This window comes from Lynx canadensis, chromosome E2 (assembly GCF_007474595.2).
Source record: "Lynx canadensis isolate LIC74 chromosome E2, mLynCan4.pri.v2, whole genome shotgun sequence".
Classification (NCBI taxonomy): domain Eukaryota; kingdom Metazoa; phylum Chordata; class Mammalia; order Carnivora; family Felidae; genus Lynx; species Lynx canadensis.
Genome location: NC_044317.1, coordinates 41,361,451 through 41,376,099, shown reverse-complemented (window position 1 = coordinate 41,376,099; position 14,649 = coordinate 41,361,451). Strand labels below are relative to the sequence as shown.

The 14,649-nt window shown below is 42.3% G+C and overlaps 1 protein-coding gene across 6 annotated transcripts in view; it reads right to left on the bottom strand.

The window, feature by feature from the left end:
• Positions 1 to 6,089: 6,089 nt before the first annotated feature.
• The window catches only part of DPY19L3 (dpy-19 like C-mannosyltransferase 3), a 77,728-nt gene continuing 69,168 nt past the window's right edge, over positions 6,090 to 14,649 (bottom strand). For all 6 annotated transcript variants that reach the window (XM_030299626.1, XM_032591505.1, XM_030299625.1 and 3 more), the window contains 3 exons: positions 14,136 to 14,268; positions 11,496 to 11,654; positions 6,090 to 9,873 (listed from right to left, as the gene is read on the bottom strand). In XM_030299626.1, coding sequence (XP_030155486.1) covers positions 9,712 to 9,873; positions 11,496 to 11,654; positions 14,136 to 14,268 — 454 coding nt within the window. In that variant the 3' untranslated portion in view covers positions 6,090 to 9,711. The remainder of the gene's footprint in view (positions 9,874 to 11,495; positions 11,655 to 14,135; positions 14,269 to 14,649) is intronic.

Genomic DNA, 14,649 nt, shown 5'->3' with positions numbered 1-14,649 from the left:
AGCAAAGAAACGAGAACCTTGGCTCCACAAACACCTAGAACTGAGTTCTGCCAGTGACCTGAATGAGGCTGGAAGTAGACTCATCCCCCCAGTCCTCAGAGCGGGGCTAGTTTTCCTCCTCATGAGACTCCGGGCAGAGACACAGCTGAGCCATGCTGACTTCTGGCTACAAGATGGAGAGACAATATATCTGTAATGTCTTAGCACAGGAGCTTTTGGTATTTGATATGGCAGCAATAGAAAATGAATGAATACAGCATCCACCGCCATGTTTTATGAAACATAAATAATGCCACTACTCTGCTCAAAATCCCCCAGTGTTGTTCTATTACATTTGGAGTAAAATTCAACCTATTTACTGAGGCACATGTGGTCTGACTTCTGCATACTTCGACTCCTCTCTCCCTTCCCCATATTCTTATTTCTGACCCTTAATTGCACCAAGCTCCTCCCACTTACTTGCAACCCTTCTCCCCTTGGGTTTTAGCATGGCGACCTCCTTCTTGCCAGTCAGCTTAGAGCCCAAAGGTCTGGGAAGCCTTTCTGAGCACTTAGAACCAAGTAACCACTGAGTTACACTCGGTCACAGTGCCTTATTTTAATTCCCTTCAAACATTTGGTGTTTTCTTATGTGTTTGTCTGTTGTCTGTATCCTCCACTAAAACGTGAGTTCAATGAGCCTATGGACCTTGTCTGTCTTGTACACTGATGTGTTCCCAGGGCCTAGAGGTCTCAATAAATATTGCGTGAATGAATTCAGTCAGTCGGACATTAGATTAAGTCTTACCTGAAGGCCTAAAAAAATAGTGAAACATGCTAATAAATCCTTTTATGATTTTAACCAATTTGAGTTAGGTATTCTGGAACTCCCAACGTGAAAATTCCTAATTGGCACATCCTTTCTTTTTCTGTTAGAGGAGTTTTTAGAACTCTGTCAAAACACCTCACCATAACATTTGTATTCAATATAATGACAGAAATTTTAAAATTTGTGTTTATAGCCAGGGCCTTTCCTATCCTCCGGTCTCACCCTTCTGTAGAGTAGGTGCTCCGTAAGTTCTCCTGGAAGGAATCGCTGAGCTGAATGACACAGGGAGGGTTGTGTTTGTGATGTTTGTCATTCACCAGGCTCTTACAGATACTCAGATTCTGAAACATATTGTATTAAAGAAACAAAAATGCTGCCCACAAAGACAGAGCAAAATAATTGGACGGTAGGTCCCCTGATAATGGTCTTAACTATTTGTCCTACACCATTAATTATCAATAATCCCAAAGTACTTCTCTAGCCAGAGGGAATCTACTGTGAGATCAGGTGTTGTAAAAAAAATAATTAACAGCAGTGAATGCTAAATGAGCACAACTTATGTAAATAATCTTAATAGCAATGATAAGAGAGATAATTGTTTACAGGTGTCATTTCCTGGGGAAGAAAATCCGCCTTTTCTCACAGGAGGAAATGCTAATAGTTTCATTAAATGTATGAGCCCTAATTAGCACACTGCTGCTCTAATTACTGTGCCAGCCCTGAAATCACGTTATTTTATTCTTCCTCTTCTCTAAAGCAGATCAGATGCTTCTACATTCTTTATATGTGTATCTTGGCAGGGCTTTGACATTTATCTTCAACAATGATAACGTCTCTTCCAAAACCATTCAGTCAACAGCCTTAGTCTTTGTCCATGGCTCCCCCGCCCACCCCCCCATATACACACGCACAGAGACACAGACACATCTCTCTTTGTCATGTAAATACATACCTGAAAGATTACTAAGAAGTTGGTGTCCTGACAACTGTTCTTGTTAATCTTCTAAGCCTGTAAAGGGTTTTATTTATTTTTTAATATCTTTTCTACAGCAAGAACAGTTCACATAAAATTACTAAGGGCCCTTTAGTATCTGTATGACTCATATAAGTTTACTCTTCAGACAGTTTTCCTTGACGTTCTAATTTTGATGATAAGGAGGACAATGATGATATCCTATGGCTCCCACTACTGTACTTACCACGGGCAAAGTATTGGGCCTAGTGTTTTAAGTGTTAGCTCATTCAATCCACTCATTGAACCCCATCTGTAGATTATTATTGCACTTGCATTTGCAAAAAAAAAAGAAACTGGAGCTGAGTATAAGTAGCTTGCCCAAAGTCATATAGATCCATTCTCTTTCCTTCCCTTGTGGGACTTCAGTTACACTTCCAGGATAAAGTGACATGCTCTAATACAACTCATGCTCTTTCCATTTTCATCTTTTCCTCCCAGGCTTTGGTCTGCATATTTTCTTCTAACCTATTGTCCAATTGATCAATTCTCTCTTCGGCTGCATCTAATTTGCTATTACTGATTAACTTATTACTTTTTTCAAAGTTTATTTGAGAGAGAGTGCACATGCAAAAGTGTGGGAGGGGCAGAGAGAGAGAGAGGGAGAGAGAGAGAATCCCAAGCAGGCTCAGCTCTGTCAGTGCAGGGTCCCATGTGGGGCTTGAACTCATGAACCAGCTCATGACCTGAGCCAAAGTCAGATGCTTCACTGAGCCACCCAGGTGCCCCAATTTATTACGCTTTTCAGTTTTAGTATTTCCATTTTGTTCTTTTTTCATGGTTTTCAGTTCACCTCAATTCTCTTGTCATTTAATTTCTTAAATATAGTAAGCGTAGTTATTTTACAGTCTGTGCTTTAATCTCCAATATCTGATTAGACTGTGGCTGTTTCTATTTCAATTCTGTTTGTCTTGTTTTTTTATTCCTGTTTTTTTATAATGTTTTTTAATGTTTATTTTTGGGAGAGAGAGTGCTAGTGGGGGAGGGGCAGAGAGAAAGGGGGACAGATGACCGGAGCAGTCTCTGTGCTGACAACAGGGAGCCTGATGTGGGGCTCGAATTCATAAACCATGAGATCATGACCTGAGCCGAAATCAGACAGTATCTGCAAAGCACATATTCCTTGTTGTTTTTGATTGAGTGCTATATATTATATATTTGGAAACGTAGAGATAACTTGAGGTGATTAGCTTATCACCCTTCAAGGCTTACATTTGCTTTTGACAGGCAGGATAACAGCTTCTATTCCTAGGGTAAGGTATAGCCTTTCTGGTGTGTCAGTTCACTGGCTAGAGAGGTTCACCATAATCTCTCCACACTGGTTGGACCACAATTCTAATGTTTCCTCAGCACCGTGGAACCTCTGAAACCTCTGTTCAGCTTCTCTGCTAAGCCACACATGTGAAGGTTAGGAATTACCAGAGGACCTAAAGGGAACTTCTCAGATTTTTTTTTCCCTGCAACTCCCTCCTCCCTGGTGCCCTGCTCCTCCAACTCCTACCAAATCCCACCAAATCCCAGCCATCTTAGCTGTGAACTCCAATCCATTTGCCACTCTCTGCTTGAGCTCCATTTCCTTGTGCCATGGCTTGAAAGACTCCAAGGAAGAAAGCCAGGGTGAGATTGGCACTCTCCTGTGTGCCTCCCTTCTCTTAAAGTTTGTAGTCCTGGGTTAGGTGCTATCAAATGCTCAGTTTTGGCTAGACCCTAGTTTTCTTTTTAACTTTCTGGTAGGCAGCATCCTAAGATCGCCCCCAACATCCCCCCCCCACCCCCCAGTAACATGCTTTATATAATGTCCTCCCCTTGAAGAGGAGTGGGTCCTGTGAATATGATGGATGTCATTCTCATGATCATGTTACACTGTATGGCAAAAATGAAGGGAGTTTGCTGATGATGTAATTCAGGTCCCAAGTCCGTTGATTTTGAGTTAATAAAAATGGGGATTATCCTGGGGGGTGTGATTTACTCAAGTGAAAGGCCTCAGAGGAAACCAGCCATGTGTAAACTGAATGAAGAGGAGTGGCCTCCAGGCGCTCCTGGCCTCCTGCCACCACCGTAATCCAAGTAATTCTGCTACCGATTCATTTTTTGCCACAGAATTGCAGACATTTCATATAATTCTTTTACAATTCTGATTCTGGGATTGTATCTTCTTACACATTTTTTTTTTTTTTAATGTGTATTTACTTTTGAGAGAGCAAGAGCTGGGGAGGGGCAGAGAGAGAGGGAGGGAGAGAATCTCAAGCAGGCTCTGTGCTGTCAGCACAGGGCCTGATGTGGGGTTCGATCTCATGGACCGTATGAACCTTGAGACCATGACCTGAGCTGGAACCCAAGAGTCACTTAACTGAGCCACCCAGGTGCCCCTCCTTTCACATTCTTAAATCATATATTTTTTATCTTTCTTAATCAGATTTACCAGGTGTTTATTAGTCTTTTCAATCTGTGAATATTTGAGTATAGGCCCACCTCGTTTTATTGAGCTTGCTTTATTGTACTTTGCAGATACTTTTTTTTTTTTTTTTTAACAAATTGAAGGTTTGTGGCAACCCTGCTTTGGGCAATTCTATTGGCACCATTTTTCCAACAGCATTAGCTCACTTTGTGTCTCTGTGTCACGTTGATAATTCTTGCAATATTAAAAACTTTTCATTGTATTTTTTATGATGATCTGTGATCAATGATTAGGACTTGATGAAAGTTCAGATCGCACTGCTTTCTTAGACATAATACTGTTGCACATTTAGTAGACTACAGTATGATGTAAACTTAACATTTATATGCAGTAGGAAACCAAAAAATTTATTTGACTTGCTTTATTGCAATGTTCACTTTATTGTGGTGGTCTGGACCCCAATCCAGAGTATCTCCAAGGTATGGCTGTATATATTCTAAAAGATAAGGACTTTAAGAAAATAACAATGTCCATTTCACACCTAAAAATATATAATAATTCTTCAATATCATCACTGTTCGAAGGGTTTTACTAGAGTTGGGGGGACAAGGACAGAGCCAAATTCAAGATGCAATCCTCTCAGATTGCTCTGTGCTGTAAGGGTGTGGCTTTCAATCAGTAAGAAATACATTTTATATGGCACCTCAGTACAATAATGCTTTCACGTATAACAAACAACTACTGGGACTCCTGGGTGGCTCAGTCGGTTAAGCGTCCAACTTCAGCTCGGGTCATGACCTCGCGATTCATGGGTTCAAGCCCCAGATTGGGCTCTGTGCTGACAGCTCAGAGCCTGGAGCCTGCTTTGTAGTCTGTGTCTCCCTCTCTCTCTGCTCCTCCCCTGCTTGCACTTTGTCTCTCTCTCAAAAATATATAAACATTAAGAAAATTAAAAAAACAAACTACTTCACAAAGCAATCCTTACACTTCCCACATGGACTGTGCCTTCCCCTTCTCCTCTCCCTTTCTTTTCTTTCTCTCAATCTTCTGATGCTGGTTGCAACCCACTAAGCTGATTTCACATTACACTATAGTTTACTATCTGCACTTTGAAAAACAATCCTATAAAGCAAATGGCTAAGTATTAAATTAGATGAAAAGGTTTGAGATGAGTTTCAGATACCGCTTTTGAAAGAAGAGGCAAGAGAAACAGCATTTCGACTGCTGCATGCCTGGTGTCACGTGCCAAACCATTACACTTGCTCCGTTCACTTGGATCCTGAGTCTCTCACTTATCTATACTGTTTGTAGCGCTTCCAGTGCTAGAGGCCATTCCCACGGGGTGTACTCAATAGCTTAAGAGCTTAAGAGCTTTCTAAGAGTCAGCACAGAGTATTTGAGGCCCCACGGACAGTTTCTTCTATTCGGAAGTGTACTGGCCTATTTCTGTTTGGAATTTCAGTATCTGCTCTGGACAATGTAACAGTCAAGCACATTTGTTATCTATAAACTCTGACCAAAATGGACTACCACCAATCTTCCCGAATTACTAAAGATTGACAATTTAATCAAGAAGTACACGTGATTCAAAAATGAAAACAAACAGCATTTATCTCTTTGAGGATAAATTCTGCTGACAGCAGCCTTCTCTTTAGAAATCTAAACTATAACCCTGAGGTTCAAGTAAAACAAGTAAGCAGCTATGAAACCAAATTCCATGAAAAAATAAACTCCTTCCACGTTAGCAAGTCCAGTCGAGACCTTGCCACATCCCTCCAGTGACTAGACTCCATTTAGCATATATTTAATACACTTCAATAAGCTGGTTCCTTGGTTTCTGACCTTCAAAGAAAGGAAAAACACTCATCTTGTGTATTTTAAAAGAGCTTTATTTAGTATATAATCTCCGTACAACTCAGTACAACAAATTATAAAGGCTCTTTGTAAGATTTTACCCTTAGGATGTTAAATACAGAAAATCAATTGCCACAACACAGCAAGCCACTCTCATCTTAAAAGCTTTTTTCCATCAGATCAGCACTCTCTTCTAGGCCAAAAGGTTGTCATATACAAAGCCTTTGGGAGAATACTAACCAACATACGTGATCTGAGAACATTTTAATATCTTCCTAACAATCCCAAGGTTTGAATGAAATTTAAAAAAATGGAATATTTCTATGTTAACTCAGGGAGGTTTTGGCCAAAGATGAGCTAAAACTGGTACATCTTAAACTAAGTTCATACGGAATCAGAATAAACATTTTTAGTTAATCATGAAGTAAAGATGCAGACTGGATGAAATATTACGCATGTCTTTGCCATCTGGCGGCACCTGCCCCAAACACACACACACACGCACACACGCACATCTGGCTGACCTCACAAAGTTCAAGAAAATCATCTTTAAGTGGACAATAAACACCGAATTATGCTTCTGGCTAATATATCTGAAATTAATCCCTATTTTTTAAGTCTGTAATAAAAGTGACTGTAACCTTTCAACTATAGTAGAATCTCTGTTAGCCACTGTGATCAGGATCAGTCATTTAATGAAATAAGTAGATTTATGCAGGGAATCATCATTTTAAATGTGTAATTGTCCACTCATTTACTAACCTTCTGCTGGGAAGCCAAGGCCTTTCCTTTGCAATAGGGGTTCAATGACTGCAGTTCTATTCTTGAATAAATCACACCAATAATATGATTTGGGTACATTTTAACACCTTCTGATCAGTCTAGATATTTTTAAAGGTGGAATAAGTACTTAAATCGATAAAGCAATCTAAGCTTAGAAATGTCCCTGAATTTTACGTTTTCCCAATATTTTATAATTTTTCCAACCACGCCTAATGTATTTAAAAGCAATTTTGACTAGCAACTCAACCTTTATCAAATCTTACCAAAGCATTCAAGTTAAATTTCACAGAAATAACCCTTTCTTTTCCACACCCGTATCTCCTAGGTTTGTGTTGAACTGTGTACTCACAGTAGGAAGTAGAACTTGCAGAGAAGCTGCGTACGGGCACAGAGCTCACGGGACAGAGCACATGCCGTGGGCGGACACTGGGCAGCAGCCTGGGCAGTCAGCTTACAGGAGGGATGGAGTCCGTCGGGGAGTCCGGTGAGTCACGTTAAGTAGAGGATGATTAAGAGCACTTATTGTACGTAGACGTTCTTCCGAATGCTAACTCCGAAGCAAGATCAAGTGGTTATTCTACCCATGAAAACCAGCCACAGTATGAGGCTATTACCAAATATTAACAGAGCCACTGAGATCTGCATGGCGGGGAGCAAGGACGGCCCCAGGTGACGTGCTTTGGCCTGGTAGAGAGCCAGGAGTCAGTCACTTTTCCTCTTTCCTCCCGTGGACTCCAACGAGAAGGTCATAAAAGAGACAACTGATGAGCACTAAGAAGATTTAACATGATTTGTTGGCAGATTTGGTCATCAGGACATAAAAATGTCAACTCTACAAGGTCACAGTGTCTTGGAAAGAGCATATGTATGGATTCTGTCTTGCAAGACCTTTTCTTTTTTTTTTGGCACTTTATTTTTTTCACAGAAGACTGAGCGCTATGTTTTGGCAACAATGGCACGTAGACTGTGAGAAAAAGATTACTGTGTGCCATCACGGCGGTGAGGAGAAGCATAAAAATTGAAGTACATGTTTCTTATACTGAAACTGCACATACCCAAATGGTTAGATGAACGCATATAGAAACATTTAAAATAAAACTGAAACATATCTGGAAGGTAACAGAGGACTTTAAAAACAAAACTACATAGTCTAACATGTACCTTACATGTGCTTCGTCGTTTCAATTAAGAGTAAGGCACTCGCTGAAGGATGTACTGACCCATGCTGTCAGCCACACCGGGCATGCATCATTACTGGCTTAATTAAAGTTTTAGTACTGATTAAAGTGTTTTATTATTGTATTATCCTAAACTGCAGTGGTCTCCAACCTTATTAAGGGATACAGGAAAGACATAATTCAGGAGTTTCAGCTGCATAATTTAGTAACCCAGCCAGTGTCATTTTTTTTATTTGAATAAGTTTTGATTAAAAAAGCTGAGTATCCTTGAGTCCAACATGACAGTGTAAAATTTCTTTTTGAATACTGTTTAATAATAGTAACTGAATAGAACATCATTTAAACATGCGATAGATCTATCTTGATGCTGAGGGTAATTTACTTCAATACAACTGCAAGGAGAAACCTTTAAATCATTTCCAACTGGCAAGTACAGGGGAGAAAGTTAATTTCATTAGCCATCTTGATTTAATTAAACACGCAATATGCTTTTATCAGCAACTTTTACATGTCCCCATCATTAGAAATTAATTATAAAAGCAATTATCAAAAAATTTTTGAACAGGTATACATAATCTCTTTGTTGTTTACAAATAAGCATGACTTAGAGGCACTTGGTTACCTTTGAGTAAGAAAAAGAATCACACTACCTGGGCCCTCACAGCAAGATTGGAGACCACAAATCAAATTTGGTATGAAAATGCTCTCTGCCAAAAATATTGTATTAGTGAATTAGTTAAGATATAACCTTTTAAAAATATTCAGACTTTGCAAGGTTCTAGGCTGTAAAAAATACAAAGGCTAAAAACAAAAAGTTTACAAAATTTTGCAAACCCAGTAAATTTAAATGAGTAAGAAATGAAGAAAAATTTTCTTACTTGCAGGATAGGTTAAGTAGTATCAATAGGTTTTAAAATAACACTAAACAGTAACAAATTCTGCTTGGCTACGTAACATTTTTGCTCCTTTAAGGACTTACAATAAGGAATTTGCCACACTTTTCTGTATCCGGCATTAAAACATGCACCCACATGCGCATACAGACACAGACAGACACACACAGACAGGATGCATACGCTGAAGTGCGAAACATTACATTTCAGACATGGCACAACACAAGGTTTTAGGTATATATACAAAGACTTAACGTGATTTAAAAAAAAATATTAAAAGCATGACAGTCGGAAAACATTATAAAAGTTTTTAGGTGAAACAGGTCGATCAAGGGCTTTTAAAAAACCACCAGGTGTTCTTTGCTAGGGAAACAACATTAAAGAATTGCGTTATGCATCCCCTTGATTCAATTCAACCGTAGCTGTCTGAAGTCAATCAGCTCAGTCAAATCCTGAAGAGCCTCTTGATTTCCAACAAGAGGGGTGTCTGTCCAGGCTCCTGTGGAACACTTCCTGTTCTCCCCCACCTCCCCCAAAATTTCCAGACCACTCTTAGAAAGTGGAGAATGTTTAGGCTACAGAACATTAATGAAACAAGATAAAAAAGACTGAAGCTTGTGTGAGATACTTCCCAGGACGGTAATGCTTGTGTAAACATCCCTACAACTTACTTATATCACAGCTTTGTGGTACAGGCTACCTAACGACAGATGAAATGTTACCTGTTGAGTTTCATTAGGATGGAGTTTCACGTATCAAAAATAGAGACTGGCCAAAGAGCTCGGCTACTTGTTTCTAGAGAGCTTGTAAACATGGAACGTTTTGTTCTGGAACACTCTGGTGAAGTATGCCGTGTAGGGCGGCAGGTTTCTCTTTATCTCTTCGCAGAAGCGAGGGTGGCCTGCGAGTTTCAAATCAGGATCGTTCTCTCCTGGGCCATCCATCATCTAAAGCCAAAACAAAACCGAATACAATTTGGGAAAAAAATAATTACATTTACAAGAGAAGAAGGAACAGGTGACGGGCTCCTCTGAGACTGGTACGTTAGGTGAGCGTAAATCGTCCAATTTCAATGTCAGTGGCTGCTTAAAGACGATCTGGCCCACCTCTTTCCCCTGCGGAGGTGTAAACCACAGCTGGAGAGGGGAGTTCTGCCACTCGATCATCCCCTCTAATGGCAAAGCCAGAAGCAGAACTTGGGTCCCCTTGTTCTTAGGAATGTAACACGCTGTGGCTCTCACAAGAATAAAATACTGAGAAGAATGACTATGATCAGAGGAAATCCTCCAACTCAGTAGGTGGCCTCGTTAGAAAAAGTTACACACAAATTAAGATTTAAATGCGCGTCTTTGGTCTTTACCTCCTGTGAATTCAAGATGGTTAGGGACAGTTACTTTCCTCCAGCAAAAATCTGAAGCTCATGTTTGTCCCCGCCACCCCCCGCCAAGCTTTACCGAGGCATAGCTGACAGACAAAACTGTATAGATTTATGACGATCTGATACACATGGACATGGTCAAATGATCACCACCATCAAGTTAATTAAAACATCCATGTTCCGGGGCGCCTGGGTGGCTTGGTCGGTTACGCGTCCGACTTCAGCTCAGGTCATGATCTCACGGGCCATGAGTTCGAGCCCCGCGTTGGGCTCTGTGCTGACAGCTCAGAGCCTGGAGCCTGTTTCAGATTCTGTGTCTCCCTCTCTCTCTGCCCCTCCCCTGTTCATACTCTCTCTCTGTCTCAAAAATAAATAAACGTTTAAAAAAAAATTAAAAAAAAAAACATCCATGTTCCTTAAAGGAACAAACCTGCAGTTACAAGGTGAATGAGTTCTGAGGCCCGACTGTACAGCATGGGGAGAACAGTCAATAATACCACAGACTTGAGATTTGCTGAGAGGAGACTTAAGGGTCCTGAATCTCAAAATCTGCACAGTCAAGTTTTTCTCCCCCTACTTGTTTCTTAAATATCTATCAGCTTTTATACCAAATAATTACAGCACCTCTACAGGGTGAAAAGCTTCTGCTTGTGCTAATCTGAGGCCTGGCATAGGTCCGAGAACATTTTTCTCAGAAGGCTGGAGGGAGCAATAGCTTGTTCTTCTGCTCTGGAAGACTTGGCCGCAGAAAGCCATCTTGGTGGCATGGTGCCAGTAGGCAAAGGGGACGCTGGTGGGAGTGGTGCCTGGAAGGGGAGATGGGGGCCCTGCTGTCACGGTCATACTCACGTGCCAGCCAAAACAATGCTCTGGGGCAGTGGTGTTAAGAGGCTGAGGTTCTGCTTTTAACGGCAAAACCTTTAAAAATGAGTTTTATACATAGCCTCATGATACAAATCAGCTAAAGACAGAGTTGTTCTATTTAATGTGAAGTTGGGGTCTGAACCCCCCTACCTGTCCCCTTGCCCGGCCCGCACAGCTGTCACTGATGTGCCAGAGCCGGGAATTGTGTGGGATGCTGTGAAGATGGTGAACTGATTCCCGACATCATTCTCTAACGTACAGAGAGTGAGACTGGACCCCCCCCCCACCACTCCAGGAGCCCCGCACGGGGCGAGGGGACACGCTTACGTGCCCATTGGCGATGTCCAGCAGGTCCCGCAGCCGGCAGCCCCGCTGGTGTCTTCGCTCGTAGCAGATGCTGTCTTCCAGGATGACATAGTCAGCGCCGAAGGACCTCAGGAGGGTGTGCACGTCCTCTGGAGACCTCTTTGCGTAGATCTGATAAACCTGCAAAACGAGATGAAAGTGGAATAGCGAAAAATACCACTCAACTGCCAGGAAGTTAGCGGACGAGTATCTAATAAGGTAACGTCCCACAGGGGTTATGGCTAAGATCCGACACCCAGCTCCCCGACCCCTTCCCGTGCAGGCCACTCACTCATCTGCAGTCCTGGGGTGTGTGGGGGAAATTTCCAAAAGAATGCAAGTCACAATCACTCAGCTTTGGGAAGAAGAGAGTGAGTCGTGCTGAATACATTGGGCTTTAGACACCAATTTAGATACGGATTTAGAATGTATTGTTGGGAGCTATGTATCCGTAGATGCCCGTTCTAAGGATACTTCCCTGAGGTAAATAAACAGTGGAGTAAAGAAGACACAATCTCTACGTTTAAAAAGGGGTTCTTTGCACGAAAAGGTCCATCAGGCATGACGGTACAGCTTGGGGGCACCTCTACTTGTAAGGATCCTCAGCTTCTGACAATGGCGGTTGGAGAAAAGCACCGCCACAGGGTCCTCGGTGCTAGGCTGCCCTCGGCTTGACCAGGAGACCCCGTGCTTCGCTCTCAAGCTTCCTGGAGCACGAACAACCTGCAGCACCAGTGGCAGTTCAGTGGGAGGCGCCTCCTCCCTGTTCATCACCAGTGTCACATACCTTAAGTGACTGCAGTGTGTGTGTGTGTGTGTGTGTGTGTGTGTGCATGTGTGTGCACGTGGGCGGGGGGATGGAAAGGGGTGCCGACTCCTTCCCTGCACACTGATGTCTAATGATGCCTTTCTGACTAAAGAGACTGGGCCCTGAGGGCCAGCGTGCCTGTACTGATAGGTGAAATGCCAAGAGGTGGTCTCCTTCTGTGACTTGAAGCCAGAGGCCATCCTCGCTGTAGTTTAGCAGCGGCCTCACACCAAAGCCATTCCCAGGATTTGAAGGTCATGACTGAAGAAGGGCACCAGAACCTTAAGGATGTGTTTGGTTAGAGCACAAAACTCAGTCCCTAGACAAGGGCTGGATATCGGAGAGGGTGGTGCGAGGAGGAGCCCCCGTGTGCCTGACATGTCCCTTCTGCACCTTCTGCCAAGTCTGAGCCGCACCAGCCACCTCCCGCCTGGACTCCGGTTCTGTGGAGCCGGTGCCCTCCCTGCTTCCTCCAGCTAACCTGGGGTGATCTCAGGTACTTGCACCAACTGAAAAATCCCCATTTTAGTAGGAATCTAGGTTCAGATGATTCTCATAAAAAACAGGGGACTTAGTAAAAAATCATTTGCTTTTAGGCTAGTTAAATCTCCTGCCAAAACAAGACTTTTCAGCAACTTTTCAGCCGCTAAGATTATGAAGTGACTGACATAAAACATTAAAAAGTTTGAGCCCACTGCTGGAGAGGACTGGGGGAAAGGGGTACCTCTCTGCACTGCTGACTGGAATGTATGTGGTATAATCTGTACAGAGGGCAACTTAGGACTATCTGTCTAGCTCAATTACAAATGCCCGTACTTTCTGTCCCACAAGTTCATCTCTAAGAATCTGATGTACAGACAAACACTTGTATTTGTGCACAGTGATGCGCATACAAGTTTACCATTTGGAACATTGTTTACATCATTACAAAAGACAGGGAAACAACCTAAATGGTTAAATAAAATATGCTATGTCTGCATAACAAAATTTTTGTAGATTCAAAAATACAATGCTGTCAATAACAGATATGGGGGGGGCGCCTGGTGGCTCAGTCAGTTGAGCATCCAACTCTCAGTTTCGGCTCAGGTTATGATCTCGTGGTCGTGAGATCAAGCTCTGTGCTGGGTTCTGCACTTAAGATTCTATCTCTCCCTCTGCCCCTCTCTCCCACTCACGCTCACTCTCTAAAATATAAAATTAAAAAAAAAAGGAAGTGACTAGTTAAAAAAAATAACTGATATGGAACGAGCTGCGAAGTATATGAAATGCCAAAGAAACCAAGATTTAGTATGTTCTTTTGTAAAAGAGGGGGAAAGAATGTGAATACAGTGTGTGTACATTTGTATATGCACAAAATGCCTGTGGAAAGATACACAACGAAGCATTTGTCTCCTGTGAGGGGAGACAGTAGCTGGGAGAGGGTGAGATGTAGACTTTTCACTAAGTTCCCCTTTATTTTGAAATTTGAACTATGTAGCTATATTACCAACTAATACACACACACACACACACACACACACACACACACACACACACAATGGTCCATAAAATAAGTTACTAGCGTGTCTCTACTCCTTTTCTTTCCCTAATTCAAAAGCTCTGAGGGTTTTGTTCTTAAATGCTCTTTTCTGTACATCTCAAGCCGTTTCTCTTGTTATTTTAATCCAGAGGAATATATACATTGCCTTTAATGGATGTGGGGGGCAGGGCAAACTCAGGAGACAAAGGCCTGTGGCCTTCAGGTCCGACTGCCCCTGATAACATACACACGACAGCAAGCCACTGCTGGCCCACCAGAAGCCATGAGCCCTCACCGCTTTGGTCCGCTCTCTCAGGCTGTTGTCTTCGTAGTGCGGGTGGTTGGTTAAGGTCCTTCCTGTGCACAGCTTAACTCCGGCCAGCAACTGCATGCTCCCGGCAAACACGGCCTTTCTTGGGGTGTTGGAGCTAGAAGATTCAGAGTCTGAATTAACTCCACCGCTAAGATTTCCTCAAAGACAACAAGAAAACAACATCATGTTCCCAGAATCACCCAGCTGCGTCAGGAAGGGCTGAGACTTTGGGAAAAACACAGGAGGCTGCTTGACATTTGCCTTCAAACTGTTTCATGAAACTTCTCCTGTCTGTTTTTGACAATGGTTGGGAAACTTCTAATTTACTGTTTTGATGGGTTTACCCTTATAATGAATGGGCTTAGGATGTGGGCATCTCCTGGCTCTAAGCCTTCTGGGCTAAATCCCATAATCCTCTCCCTCTCTTGCTCCAGAGGGTCAGATTCTGACAAAAAAGAACTTACAAGACTGTCATCCTGTTCTGTATTAAACTTAA